This window comes from Manis javanica, chromosome 10 (assembly GCF_040802235.1).
Source record: "Manis javanica isolate MJ-LG chromosome 10, MJ_LKY, whole genome shotgun sequence".
NCBI lineage: Eukaryota > Metazoa > Chordata > Mammalia > Pholidota > Manidae > Manis > Manis javanica.
The window spans coordinates 104520595-104534713 of NC_133165.1; the positions used below are offsets into that span (position 1 = coordinate 104520595).

Here is a 14119-nt window from a genome sequence, read left to right on the forward strand (position 1 = left end):
TGTTAGTTAAACTCTTGTTAACCACATAGTCTGGTTTATAAAGAGTTACCATGTGTATTGTTCATAGGTGATCTGATGGAGGGGTTGCAAACTCTACTTTCAGGGAGCTAACTGTAAAATAATGGAAAGTCAAGGGATCTACATGGGTGCAGAGTGACCACCTAAATGCATTCAGATTGGGTTTTCTTATTTTAAAAACACCTTGAGGACCAACTAATACAGATCTCTCATTCTGCCCTTTGGCTGCTATTAGTGTGTCTTTGATCTAACTCAAAGAAGTAGAAAACTGTTTTTATTAAATCTGTGTCTGAACAGAATTTTAAACTCCTTTGGATGATTGGAAAGACAGTTTAAAACTCAAAATAGCAGCAATGAGTATCTCTGGCTCTCCAGGTATCCTCTCTCTGCCCCCAGAGTATCTTGGGCTTCTCCCATGGAGCCCCGGTCTCAGAAAGGAAGTGGAAACTGCCAGTTCACAGGCCGACCCTAAGGGGTGATGGTCCACCTCTTGATGAAGGAGTGGCATGAAATGCATAGGGAGGGAAGGAGTTGCTAGTGATCATCTTTGAAGAAAATCTACCACAGGTACTGACTCAAACATGAAAGTCATCATCTCAGTTCTCAGGAAGTTCATAGACTTGTTGAATCTCTTTGAATAGGAAGAATAATAACAGTTCATTATTTTCTCATTTGAATATTATAATATCAGTTCTTTTCTTGAAGCATCCTAAATTTTAATGTGCATTGTCTCAAAACTTCCTTTAATTCCTGAATTATAGGTTAAAGAATTCAATTTCCGAGCCAAATGTATATATACTGCGGTGATGGTGCGAAGAGTAATTCTGGCCCAAGGAGATAATAAAGTTGACGACAGAGACTACTATGGGAACAAGCGATTGGAGTTGGCAGGACAGGTGATTTAATTATTTTTGTCAGCAGGTCTGAGCTTCAGAAGTGGGCTTCAAGATTTTTTAAAGTATGAACTTTACTTGGAATCCTGATATTAAAACAGATAAAAGTCAAGTCTCTCTGGTTGAGGTGGGTTGTAAGGGCTTGTTTCTCTGCCTACTGGCCCTTCTCTTGAAACTTCTCTCTTGAAAATTAAGTTTAGGCTCTTTAGCAGGGCTTGTGGGGCCTTGATTATCTTGTCCTTGCCCACCTTCCCATCCTCTTCTCATGCCAAGGTGAGCCACTTATATTTTTCCCAAACATACCGTGATGCTCTTTCATCCTTCCATGCCTTTAGTCATGCCTTCTGCCCTAGCTGCCTTCCCACTGGGGAGGAGCTCCCGCCTATTCATCATTCTTTGAGTCACCCTCTCCGAAACTGTCTGTGAGCCCCAGAAGTTAGTTGTTCTGTATTCACTTTGCCCAGGTCTTTATTTGCATGCTGAATTGGTATATAATTCTTTACCTGCGTGCTTCTTTCTCTATAAAGTATAAGCTCACTGAGGGCAGGGACCATTTATATGCATCTCTGTACCCTCATATAAAGGGCAAGGGACCAGAGATACAAGAGTGACAATAGTTGATGAGTTCCTGTTCCCAGGAGTGTGCGTTTTGGTAGGGAGACAGTGAACAAGTAAACAGTGAAGTAGTGTGATGCTATGAGCTGGTCATATTAAAGAAAACTAGAAATAGGCTAATGTTAGTGACTTGGCCCAGTTGGTGGAGGGAAGGGGTGTTACTTAGCATGGTCAGGAAAGACCTCTGAAAAGCAATATATTTTAAGCTGAGCCCTCAGACATTTCAGCTGAGACTTGAATGAGGAGAAGCCAGTGTCACACAACCTTGGGCACTACATTTCCAGCAGGAGCCCCGAGCAAGTGCACATATGTGCAGGCCATTCCAGAGCTCGAGAAACTAGAAGGGGATCAGTGGGGCTGGAGTGCTTGAGGTGTGGGGGTGTAGGCTGGGGAAGGGTGGGGTTTAATTTTACATGCAGTGGGAAACCACTGGGGAGTTTAATCAGGGAACCGACACTATCTGATTTTCACTTTAGGAAGATTTAATTTGGAGATGAACAGGCCAGGAATGGACTGGTAGCAGGCTGTGGTCAGCAGGCTGTGGCAGTATTCCTGATGACAGATGGTAGTGGCTGAAATGACAGCAGATAGCACCACAACTAAAATTTAACAACTAGGATTTAAAAATGAAAGCGGTTTTAGGTTTTGGGAAAGTGTCACTATAAAGAAGATCTGTTTGCTTAATGGCTGATGTTAGCAGGTGGATTTTGACCCTCTTCAGACTGACTGCTGTTCAGAGGATTTTGGGTATCCCCACCATCAGTCCCAGTTCTTAAAGTGTTTCAGTTAGAAAAAATAATGCTGTTAAATGACTCCATTAAAAAAAAAAATGTTGGCATTTAGAGGAATAGGGAATGGAGTCGAGAGGGGAGAGGAGAGGAGAAACTATCCTGTTGCTTAAAAAATTAGAATTAAAGAGTGTTCCCATGTGCAAGGAAACATCGCTTTATAAACATTGTAAAGAGATAAAAGGCATTGTGTTGGCAAAAATGTGTAAAAACAATAGCTGCTAATTTCACAGCCCATGGGATGAGAGAGTATAAATGTGCTTCTGCTTTAGATAACAGAGCTCTATCCACTGGCCAAGCGGGTTCACAGAGCTTTCACTCAGTCCTTCTGCCACCAGAGGGCTGGCAGGCCAGCCGCCAGTAGAGGTGTTAGCAAAACCTACCGATTTCAGGCTTAATCTTTCACCTACCTTTTCTTTTTCGGTAATGTGTTCATTATTTGCTGAGCATTACTCTATTCTTTGTCTGCAAATTTTTTGTTTCTAATGCAGCTTGCTTTGTATGGGTGAGATATGGAACGGCACCAAAAATCCGGCACCCTGGAAAGCCAGGGATTTCCACCCTGTGACAAAAGAATGCCGCCTTGACTTCAGAGATTGCCTAATCCCAGCTGTTCTGATAATGTAATTAAGGCTGCCTAATGTCTTTAATTTTGCAACCAGTTTGTGTGAAAAGAAGAATTTGGCACTCTGAAGGCTTAAACACTAAATAGCAATCTCAAGACGCCTAATTAGAATTCTCTGACATTAAGCTAATTGGTGAAACTGTATTTCAGCAGCTTAACTTCTTTATTAATTTTTTTAGCATTTTCATTGAAAATCGATTGATGAGCTGTCAACATTTTTTCCTTAAATATAATTTTCTCTTTAGTGGTCCTGTCTTGAGCAGGCTGAAAGGCCTCATACTAGCAATGAAGAGTCTTGAATACTATCACCAGCATTCCATCTCTTTTAATCATTTTACTCTTGACCTAAATAATGTGGCTTATTGTGTGACTTGGTCTTGTAGTTTCTCACTGCTCTGTGAACTGGAGAACATTATTTCTCTTAAAACAAGAATGTAGGAGTGGGGAATTTTGTTAATGAGGCTGTAGTTCTGTTGAGTGTGCTCTTACTTTTTACTTGTTTAGTACCAGGGGCATTTCCTTGGTTTGAATCAGGGGCTGCAACAAATTCAGCTGGGATCCGAAAACACTTTGTCATAATTTGAGACACAAAAGTCTAAGTGTAAAAGGACTAATTAAAAGAGAGCTAGCTTTTGTGGTTGAGGTTAAGGGCATTTGCTTCTGTTCAGGATGCTTATTCAAGTTCCTTTTGCCAGTTTTCACAGGAAGTTGCTGGAATGGGCCTTTCCATCCCTCTCACCCTTCGGCACCTGCTTCCATTCCCATATTCTTTCTTTCCATGAGTGACACTGCTGGGTTTCTGAGTAGAAGAAAGGATTAAACTCTCAGAGGAGGAAGTTTTCTTTTTACAACACTTCTGACATGTATATTCAAGTCCAAGATCTGGCCTTCCTATCTGTGAAGTTGATTTTAATAGAAGAGAGGAAGGACATGTCTCATTTAGGGGTAAAAGCATAAAAATCACATTCTACTTAGGAAGTTATTTCCTCAGTAGTGGTTACAGAAGACTTGCTTTCTTTGAATATCTTCACAATTAGCCAAAAAGCAACCTGTGAGGTATAAACATTCAAAAATATAGTCAGTATACTACATAAGTCTTTAGCTTACAAGATTTTATAGAATTTCTCCTCTTTAAGTAAATAATCAGTGTATATATAATGTCCCCCCCTGCACCGCAGTATTAACATTCATGTTTTGTTATTTTACCTAGATTACAAATTAATCAAGTTTTCTCCTCTGAAGGACAAAAAATGCTTACTGAGGAAAAAAAAACTAATACAATTAATTTGCAGAGAAATTTAAGTATTTGTAATATCTGTTCTATTTCATTATTGTAGAAGTATGCCTGCTACTTACTTGTAGTAAGCCATCTATTTAGTTTTGCGAACTTTATATAAATGGTGTTCTGGTTACCTGTTCGTGCAGGGCATGCTATCCCAAAACTGCCTTAAAACAACACACCATTTCATTGTATCTTACAGCTTTGTGGGCCAGCAAGTCAGGCTGGACTTGGCTGTTTGATTCTTCTTTTCCACATGGTGTTAGTGGAGGTCAGTTGGTAGTATTCTGCTAGTGGGGAGAGGGCTGGAGGGCTAGCCTTGGCTAGGACCTGGGCTTCCCAGTTTTGTGCATTAGCATGGCTCGGGACTCTGAATGAGTGTTCCCATGAACTAGATGGAACCCACATGGCCTTGATGACCTAGTTTTGAAAGTCACACCTTCATTTATTTCTACTCTGTTAGAAAAAGCAGTCACAACCTCCACCCAGATTTGGGGCATCTGGGGGCCACACTTTTCAGTGTGTAGTTAAGGGTCAGCCAGAGATTTGGGCAAAGTTTATAAACATAATTTGGGGGTTTTCTCTTCTTGTGATTTCTTCCTCACTCTCCAGCTGCTGTGGAAACTCAGATCTTTTTCCTCTGGTTTTTCAATCCGGTAAGACTGTGGTCTCTCTGGGTTTTACTTTGCTGTGTAGCTTGGACCCTTCTTAACAATGTGGCCTACCCGTAGTCAAAAAGCATTAAAACCAGGGAATGCACCCAGTGCCATTCACTTTTGTTAAGTGTTGAGTCCATCTGATAGGAGTTACTCCACCAATTCTGGAAATGGAACCATCATAGTCTGTTTTTATGACTTCTTACTTTGTTGATTTGGCTTCCATGGTTAGATTGTAACTCAAATCCACTACATAATGTAAGTAATTCTTAATTATTGACCACTATTCGTACCATTCCATTTACCTATGTATTTCTTCCTTACTCTGTTCCTCTTTCCCTCACTACCCTGAATTTTTGCAGTTATAATTTTAATTACATTATTTCAATTTAAAATTTAAAACATTTTAAAATGTTACAAGTTTTGCTTTATATATGTATAAAATACATTTTTGAGTTTTATAAAAGTAAACTCATACCGTATACATCTTTCTGTAGCTTTTTTTTCAGCATTGTTTTGAAGATTCAGCTATAGTATTGCAGTCACTAAGGCTCACTTTCATTTTTGGATTATATTCCATTGTATAAATATGATATGTAGAAGAAATATCACTTTATTCTACCAGTCAAGACCTTTGTATGATTTCCCTTCTTAAAAAAATATTAACATTCTTATTCATATTTTCTGGTGCCCATATGTAAGAGCTTCTATAAATAAGATTGCCTAGTCAAGTTAAATCTTATATTAAATACATATTAACTGGGGAATGTGGAACTAGTTTCCCAAGTATTTGTACATCGCACGGTGTTGGAGTTCCTGAAGATCTCCATCCTATGGCTTAGTATCAGACTTAAACATTTTTGTCTATCTGGTGGACATAAAGTGGCAGCTCCTTCTGGTATAATTTGCATTTCCTCATTACTAATGAAGTTGAGCCTCTTTTTCATGTATTTATTGACATTCCTGTTTTTTCTTCTTTAAAACACCTTTTGGGTTGTTTACATTTTCCTTATTGATTTCAAGATTTTTTGTGTACTTTGGACCCTAATTTTTTCTCAGTTATATGTGTTGCTGATATCTTCTAGTTTATTTTTTATTTCTAACTTTATGGGATCTTTTAATGTGTAGGAGTTAATAATTTTAATTGTGGTCAATTTTGTCAACACTTCTTTTTAAAAGTACTTCTCTGTATTTCTAAACTTATGCCTTTGGTATTTGTTATTTAGTCTATCTGGAATGGATTTTTGTGTATGGAATGAAGTAAGAATCCAACTTCATTTGGTTTTCAAATGAGTAACTGGTTGTCCCAGCACTATTTCATTTCCACACTGACCTGAAATAGCACCTCTGCCATGACAAGCTGACAAGCATATAATGTTTGTGTGGGTTTGTTTCTAGACCCTGTTCTTTACATTGGTTAGTTTGTACATTTATCAGTCTATTCACTGCCTTTTCCAGGAATGTCTTAGCTGTTTTAGGATCTTAGGTTTTCTGTATAAATTTTAGAGTAAGCCTGTCAATTCTTACTAAAAATCTTCTAGAGTTTTGAATGGAGTTGCATTGGAATTATAGATCGATTTGGGGAATTGATAATTGATGTTAGTATGCTAGTAATGTTAGTATGTGTGGTCTTTTTATACATGAATATTTTCTTCTCTCCATTTATTTAGGTTTTCTTTGATGTAAAGAAAACCTCTCCATATTAAGTTTTGAATTCAACATATGATGTCATTAGAAAAAATATATAATTCAATATAATATATATTTAAAGTAATATATAAATGTATACTTGTTTTATATATATAAATACACATATAAATATAAATACATATATTTATCATATTGATAATATGCATTACATACTGATAATATATATTATTCTATATAAAGATATATTATATATAATACATATTATGTTGAATTATGTATGTAAACATAAAATCTTCCAATAAAGATTTATACCTTTTCCATGAATGTCTGGCACCTCTTCTGTTAGATTCACTCCTAAGTACTTTAGCAATTTTTTTGGTAGATATTTTTAATAAAAATATAAGAAAAATTTCAAACATATACAAAAATAAAAATGTAAAATGTATCTTTCATACAACTTGAATTATCAATAGAAGCCAATCTTGTTTTATCTATACCCTCCTCCACTCTCTCCCACCATCCCCATTCCAAAATTCAGTTAAAGAAATCCAAGCCATAAATTTCAGTGTCCCAAATCACATTCTACAAGTATTGAAAAATGTATCTCTAAAAGATAAAATTTAAAAAAAAATCAGAACACCATTTTCAAACCTAAAATTTTTAAGGAATAATTGCTCAGTATCATCAAAAATCTATTCTATATCCAGATTTCCTTATAAATATTGTTGTTGCTTATAGTAGTATTGTTCACAGGATCCATACATGTCTCATATACTGCATTCAGTTGATAGGTCTCTTGAACTCCTTTGGTCTGTATAGATCGTGTGTGTGTGTGTGTGTGTGTTTTCTTAAAAAAAACTGGGCCTTTTGTCCTAAAGAGTTTCTCATATTAATGGGTTTTACCAATGGCATCCCGCTGGTATCTTTATATATATGTATTCCTGTGTACTCCTCTAAATTTCTTGTAAGCCAGGAATTAAATTCAGAGGCTAGACCCTATTGAAGTGTCTACTTTGGCTGGAACACTTCACGGGCAATGTTGTGCAGTGTCTGTTGTGTCCTATCAGGAAGAATATGTCCAGCTGACGTATTGTTGGAGAGTGAAGGTTTTTTCCTATCGTGATAAATTTAGGAGTTTTAGCATTATCACTTAAATTTTAGAATTACCGTCTCCATTAAAGAAAAAAGCCAGTAGTGTTTGATTGAGATTACATTGCATTAATAGATGAATTTGGGGAGAACTGACATCTAAATAATACTGAGTCTTCTGATCAGTGAACATGGTATCCCTCTCCTATTGAGATTCTCCTTAATTTCTCTCAGTAATGTTTTAAATACAATTGCTTTTTACATACTGACCTTGTATCTTTGCAAGCTTACTAAATTCAATTATTGGTTCTAGTAGGGTTTTTTAGATTCTTTGGGATTTTCTATGTGGACAAATGTTATCTGCAAGTAGTGACAGTTTTATTTCTTCCTTTCCAGCATTTTTAGTTTTTCTTTTTCTTGTCCTATTGCCCTGAATATGCCCCCAGTACAATGTTGAATAGGACTGGTGAGAACGGGTATCTGCTCCTTGTCCTGTTTCATAAAGGAAAGCTTTCGTTTTCCTGCCCTTCCCTGTGGTATCTGGCCCCTGCTCAGTATCAGTGCAGGATCCTTGACCCAAGCTCGTTGCTGCTGCTCACCAGGGAAAGGTGATTTTGGTTTTCTCTTGCTCTTCCTTCTGGCCTTGTACCTTTCCTGGAGTCAGTGGCCGGAGGGTCTGCTGGCTGTCCTGCTGTAGGCTGCTGTTGCAGGTTACTAGATGCAAGGCTTATGGTGAGATCAGGGGGTTTCCTCTTCCACCCTCGGGGACAGACAGCCTTTGCCTCCACGCCTTTCTCAGGGCAGGTTACCTTGGCCTGGGCCGTCAGCAGGAGGGCTCCTGAGCCTTCTCCAGCAACTTGAAGATTTTTGCTTTGTGTGAGAGAACGTTCATGGAAGTAGACAGGGTTTTGTTCCCCTGAAGAGTCTCTTTCAGGTCTTTTTACTTTGAGTTCATGAGCATTCTACAGAAAGAACTTGTGAGTGCAGAGCCTCTTGTGTCTGAGCCTCTGAAAGATTCTAAGCTTTCATGGTGACCCACATTTGGCACTTCCAAAGCCCTTAGAACTTTAGTTGATTTCTTCTTTTGTGGCAGACATCATCTGTCATGTGTCTCTCTCCTTAGGCTTGTCACCATTTGTAATTTAGCTTGCCTGGTTGCCTGCAACCTTTGTTAGATGCCAGAAATATATGATTTTATAGATAGTTCATCTTTTCTTTATTATGAGAGTACAAGGGGTGTCGTCTTATGGCTTTGTAGGTCCTAAGTGGAAGCTTTTTCTTAAGGCCTCTGCTCCCTTCCCAAGTCCTTACCTTCCTTCCTCCTGTGCTCTTCATCCATCCCATGAAATCATTGACGAATCCTGTTTCCCAATAATGTTTGTGTAGGGGCTTAAACACTTTGATTTTTTTTTTTCTAGCTGAACTGTTGTTTCAAACTTTATTTTGATCTCTATAGCCTTTACAGCATTTTCTGCTATTTAGGTTTGTGGTGCCCAGGCACTGGTCTGAGGATTGGTGTGAGTTGGTGGTCCAGTTTTTCACTAATCTGGAGAGTAATGAGTAAGGATGGATGGAGTGAATTCTCATCAAGCAAACTGTATTTACTTTTTTTGTTGTTTTTCTTCTGGGATTATTTGCTTTGCCCTCAATTGATGTTAAAGTGTCCTTTTGAAAATGGGATGATGTCAGGGTAATTAATGGGTATTATTTTATTTTATAACCTTTCACTGAAAAACAGAAAGTGCATAAAATATAAATTTCATCTTAGATTGTTGTAAAACAATTACCTTTGCAAATGTCACTCAGGCCAAGAAATCCTTAGTTCTCCCAAACATGCCCCTATGTGATCATAATTGTTCCCTTCCAAGATGTAAACCCTAACCTAATTTTTATGGCATCACTTGCCTTTCCTCAGAATTTTGCCACTGAATTATGCTTTCCTAAACAATGTAGTTCAATTATGCCGGTTTTGAACCTTATGTAGGTGGAGTCATACTGTATATATTCTTTTGTATCAGGCTTCTTTCACTCAATATTGTGTTTCTAAGATGCAGCCATGATTCTGCGGTTGGTTCTTTTTTGCTCATTTTCATTGGTTTATAGTGTTCCATTAAGTATGCTAGTTTGCCTAACTAAATATTATTTGTACAGTTTCCAGTTTTGAGCTGACACAAATGCTGCTATGAACATCCGGTATACGTGTACTGATTGATGCATGTACAGGCACATTTCTGCAGGACAGTGATTCTCCAGGTGCTCTTCTCCCGCAGCAGCTCTAGAAATGCAAATTCTTGGGCTCAGCCCTAGGCCTATTGAATCAGAAACTGTAGGGGTGGAGCCAGCAATTTGTGCATTGCTGTGGGGGACGTACCTAGAAGGGGACTGCTGGGCCATGGGGAAGGGTAGATAATGGCAAACTGTTTACAAGGGGTTGTACCAGCTTATACTTATATCACCGATAAGGAAAGCTCCAAAGGATGCCACATCTTTGGTGTTGTCAGAGTTTTTAATGGTGATTCTTCTCCCTGACCTCTTCCTTGGGGTTTTAATAATCTTTATTTGTAAAATTAAAAATTAAGTCACAGGGCAGTGACATTAAGAAAGTCTGGGAGTGACTAGTCTTGAGTTAAATGTCTTCGAAGGCAGGAATTTGTCATCATCTTTGCTCTTCTTCCCAGCATCTAAGCATGATGATAAGCACATAGAAAAGTAGATATTTATCAAATGGAATTCAGATTGTTTATTCAGTCTTAAGCAGTCTCTCCATCCTTTTTTTTTTAATCATAGAAAAAGTTTATTTGCTGGTCACTGATGCTTGAAATACAATTCCACATCAGTGATACTGACACAAAATGATCGTTATTAATCTGTGCTAGCCCACCAAAAGCTAATGTAACATTGGTCATACACACATACTCGAACCGCCTTCTAACTCTCCACGTAACGTAATCTCCAGTGTCAACCATATGATGTTGAAGTCTAAAGTACTCTGTGGGTTAAATGTGCACAGCCTGACGGAAACCCATGTAGATGGTAAGTTAAGATTTTCTTTCTTTTTTTGATAGTAACAACAAAAGCTGCAGTGTAGTACTTAAACCTGCAGTTACTGGTGACTCCTCTATTCACACAGAGTCACTGAAGACAGCTATGAAAACTAGAGAAAATTAGAAAAAAGAGGCATCATGTGCCTGGCTACTGCAAGCTAGTTAAATATCAAAAAAATTACATTTTTTCAGAAGAATTACTGTACATGATTGTCTTGCCAATGGGTTTCAGCCCCAGGCAAGTTCGCTATGGATTCAGTGTCACCAAAGGAATCGACAGCAAAACGTGCTTGGGGTGAAAGGATTTATTACCTGGCTTGTTCTCGGGCGGTAGGTCGAGCACTAGCATCTCTGCCTCCGCCCAGAGCACTGGGCCGAGCTCTCTATATAGCGCAATAACAGCTGTGGAAGCGGCAGCCCAGCAACAGGCCAGTTACATCATCAGGTGGTTTAAGTTCAGTGAGGATCCTGGCCATAGGAACCCCAACTTCCCCACAATGATTCATGCAGAATCACTGATTGCTTTTCTCTTCGTCCTTTTCTCCTTGAAAGTGTAGGTGTCTGAGACTCTCTGAGTATTTCTTCTTTTACACCAGATATGGGCTATTTGAAAACTGTTGTATTACCTTTATCGTCAGCATCCACTTCAGCTGCTTCAGATTTTGTTTCTCCAAAAATGTCGGTGTACAAACTGGTGTGGGCCTTGGCTATCCACAGTCTTCCTCAGGCCTTTTTGGATTGTCTGAAAGTTCTTTTTTCTTCTCCTTAGGTAAAACCTGGTTGTATGTAGATTTCCAGAGATCGGTGTTTGAAGCATTTCTTTTTCCCTTTTTATGTAAAGTCAACGAAGGAAAATTAAAGTCAATTCTTTTTTTAGCTTGTTTCTTGCTCAGCAATTTTTCACTCTTTAATTTGCTCTTCCATCTGTAGCTTTTGAGGAAGTGTCTGATTCTGATCATGCCATTCCACTGCTGGATATGACACCTTTTCATGTGAATATGCCACTCTCCATAAAGTTCTTTGTGTACTTTTTCAGGTGGTATAAAATGACACTTAAAAGTCTTTCACCAAAAGGTAGTTGTACATTGTTTCAGCAACTATTTTGGCAACATCTCCAGATTCAAACTCTACGAAGTCATAGCCTCTGCTATTTCCAGTCTTTTTACCTCTGGACAGTCTGAATCTTGTAATAGTGCTGAACTGGGAGAAATGGGCTTGGATCTGGGTTTCACAAAGTGCCGGAGGTACGTGGCTCACATTGACTACTCCAGGAGTAAATTTTTCTTTCTTTTGTTGCTGGGTCTCGTGCCGGCAAATGTGTGCCACCTCCTTCTGAAACTTGGCGTCCTCCTGCGGGTTCAAGGTCAGGAATGGCTTGGCTGGGCCAGCAAAGACCACCATGCCAAAAGCTTCCCAGCCCACCAGCTCCACGCGGCACTCCCAGAAATGCCAGGCCCACCCTTTTTTTTTTCTCTCTTTTAAACCAAGTTTAATAAAGGTCTAAAATTTATCAAATAGGCTAGTAGTGCATTTTTGAAGTTCAACATATACTTTTTTTTTTCTAGCTTTTATCACTGCTTTTTGAAGATTTATTCAAAAAATTTAATTCTGAAATGAAGAAGATTGCAGACCAGGTGATTCCTAAACAAAGAGCAGCCCAATTTGATGTGGTGAAACACATGCGTCAAGACCAGATCACCAATGGCATGGTGAATGCCATTTCTACAGTAAGTCTTCAATCATTTGTCTATGGATTTGTAACTTGCTTATACATCTCTTCAGTGGAATGGAAATTTAATGTACTTTGAGAATGCAGATTAAATATATATATGGATGTGTATGTGTATATATATGTATATCTTTAAAAAATGCTTATAAATCGTAAATGTTCTACTTTGAAAGGTAGTCTATAGTTTAAATGTTCTCAGTAAGAAATAATGTTACTATACAATTTTACTGCTAAATTATTGTTCCTGTTATATGAGGCAATAAGAAAATAGATACTCTTACACAGAGGAAAAATCTTTTAGTTTATTAATAGCCATTCTTTTTTTTCTGCAGTAAAACTGACATATTGCAAGTAGGTTTATTAATGACAACTTTTGTCCAAAACAATACAAAATGTTTCATTTCATTGTAGGTTTATAAGCCTCAGAGGGCTATCAGCTGTTCCTCATGTGAGTGATGAATTCAGGCTCCAGGCCTCTGCAGCTGCTGTGTGCTGAGGGCCTCCAGGTGTCCATAAAAGGCTATCAGATAGGTTTTTGCTCCCTTTCTTAAAGCATAACAACTATAGGTCTATCTGATGAAGTCTGGTTCACGTTTTGTATGCCAGACATAAAATTACTTTTATGGATGAGATTTGCTCTAACAAAAGAATACTATAGTATAACATAGTGATTCCCTGAACAATGAAACAATTAGTGGCAGATTCACTGCAGTACTTGACTTCAGGAACTTGCCCTGGGTCTGTGTGAGCAGCCTTTGCAATGACAGCTACATCTAAACTGGAGGCAAACTGGGGCTTTGTGCCTCTTTAGGCACATTAAACTCTTGTAGCCCAAACTTGTCTGAAAGTAGATCCCTGGATATTTGAAGAAACGCCTCCAAAGAGCACTTGAATAAGCTTCTGTTAACATTACTTTGCCCTTGCTTTCTGACCCATAATTCACAGGTCATGATAGCTGTTTGGAGTAGTTCTTTTGCCCCTAAGGGACACTGCTCTTACTTCTCAGAGAAGATCCTTATTAGAAAAATCAGTAGGGAAAAAGGAGTGGCTATTAATAATTAAACTAAACACCTTGTTGCAGGTATCCCTGTCTGTAGGCAACCAGAAAAAGATCAGCTTCTAAAATTCTGTTGAGTATTGCCTTTAGAATGTTTTCAACAAATACATTTTCTCAGAGAAGCAGTTTTAGACCCTTTGTCTGCTTCTCCCCTCTCCCTTTTGTAACACTCCTGCAGAATACTAGAACAAATTCTCTCGTTGAACATCTTGGCTTCACTTGCCATTGACTTCCTATTTGCCAGCAGCTGCTGCCTCATTTTAGCTCTGTGCCCAGTGTTTATTTACCTTCCTTACTCCTACTCTCTGGGCCTAAGTCACTTTACTAGGTTCATTCTCATTGAGAGCATAGTAGGAGTTAACTGAATGAGCAGTATACAAAGTTAATGTGAGATAAATGTGTTTGCTCAATTTCTTTGCTTTCTAATAGATAGGGATTCTTCCCACAATTTAACTCTTTTCCATATTATCTAAAACTCAAGTTTCTGAAGTGATAGGTCTAAACTGTACTTGAATTTTCATTTGAGGAAGCTTTTCCAAAGTCACATATTTTAATTAAAACAGGTCGCCTTAGCTCTTTCTGAAACCCTAGCTTTTTTTCTACTCCGAGGTTTTTTAACCTGGGAATCATGAGTCCTCCCCATGAAACTGAATATAAAATTTTGTGTTCATGGTCC

The 14119-nt window shown here is 38.3% G+C and overlaps 1 protein-coding gene and 1 pseudogene across 6 annotated transcripts in view; one reads left to right on the plus strand and one right to left on the minus strand.

Annotated features, from left to right (window-relative positions):
- POLR3B (RNA polymerase III subunit B) overlaps positions 1 to 14119 on the plus strand; it is a 142991-nt gene that overhangs the window by 33769 nt on the left and 95103 nt on the right. For all 6 annotated transcript variants that reach the window (XR_012121562.1, XM_073213784.1, XM_073213782.1 and 3 more), the window contains 2 exons: positions 780 to 914; positions 12223 to 12384. Coding sequence is in view for 5 of the 6 variants with exons in the window: in XM_073213784.1 (XP_073069885.1) it covers positions 780 to 914; positions 12223 to 12384 (297 nt within the window). In the remaining variant the exon portion in view is untranslated. The remainder of the gene's footprint in view (positions 1 to 779; positions 915 to 12222; positions 12385 to 14119) is intronic.
- On the minus strand, positions 6872 to 12216 carry LOC140843634 (MKI67 FHA domain-interacting nucleolar phosphoprotein pseudogene; annotated as a pseudogene).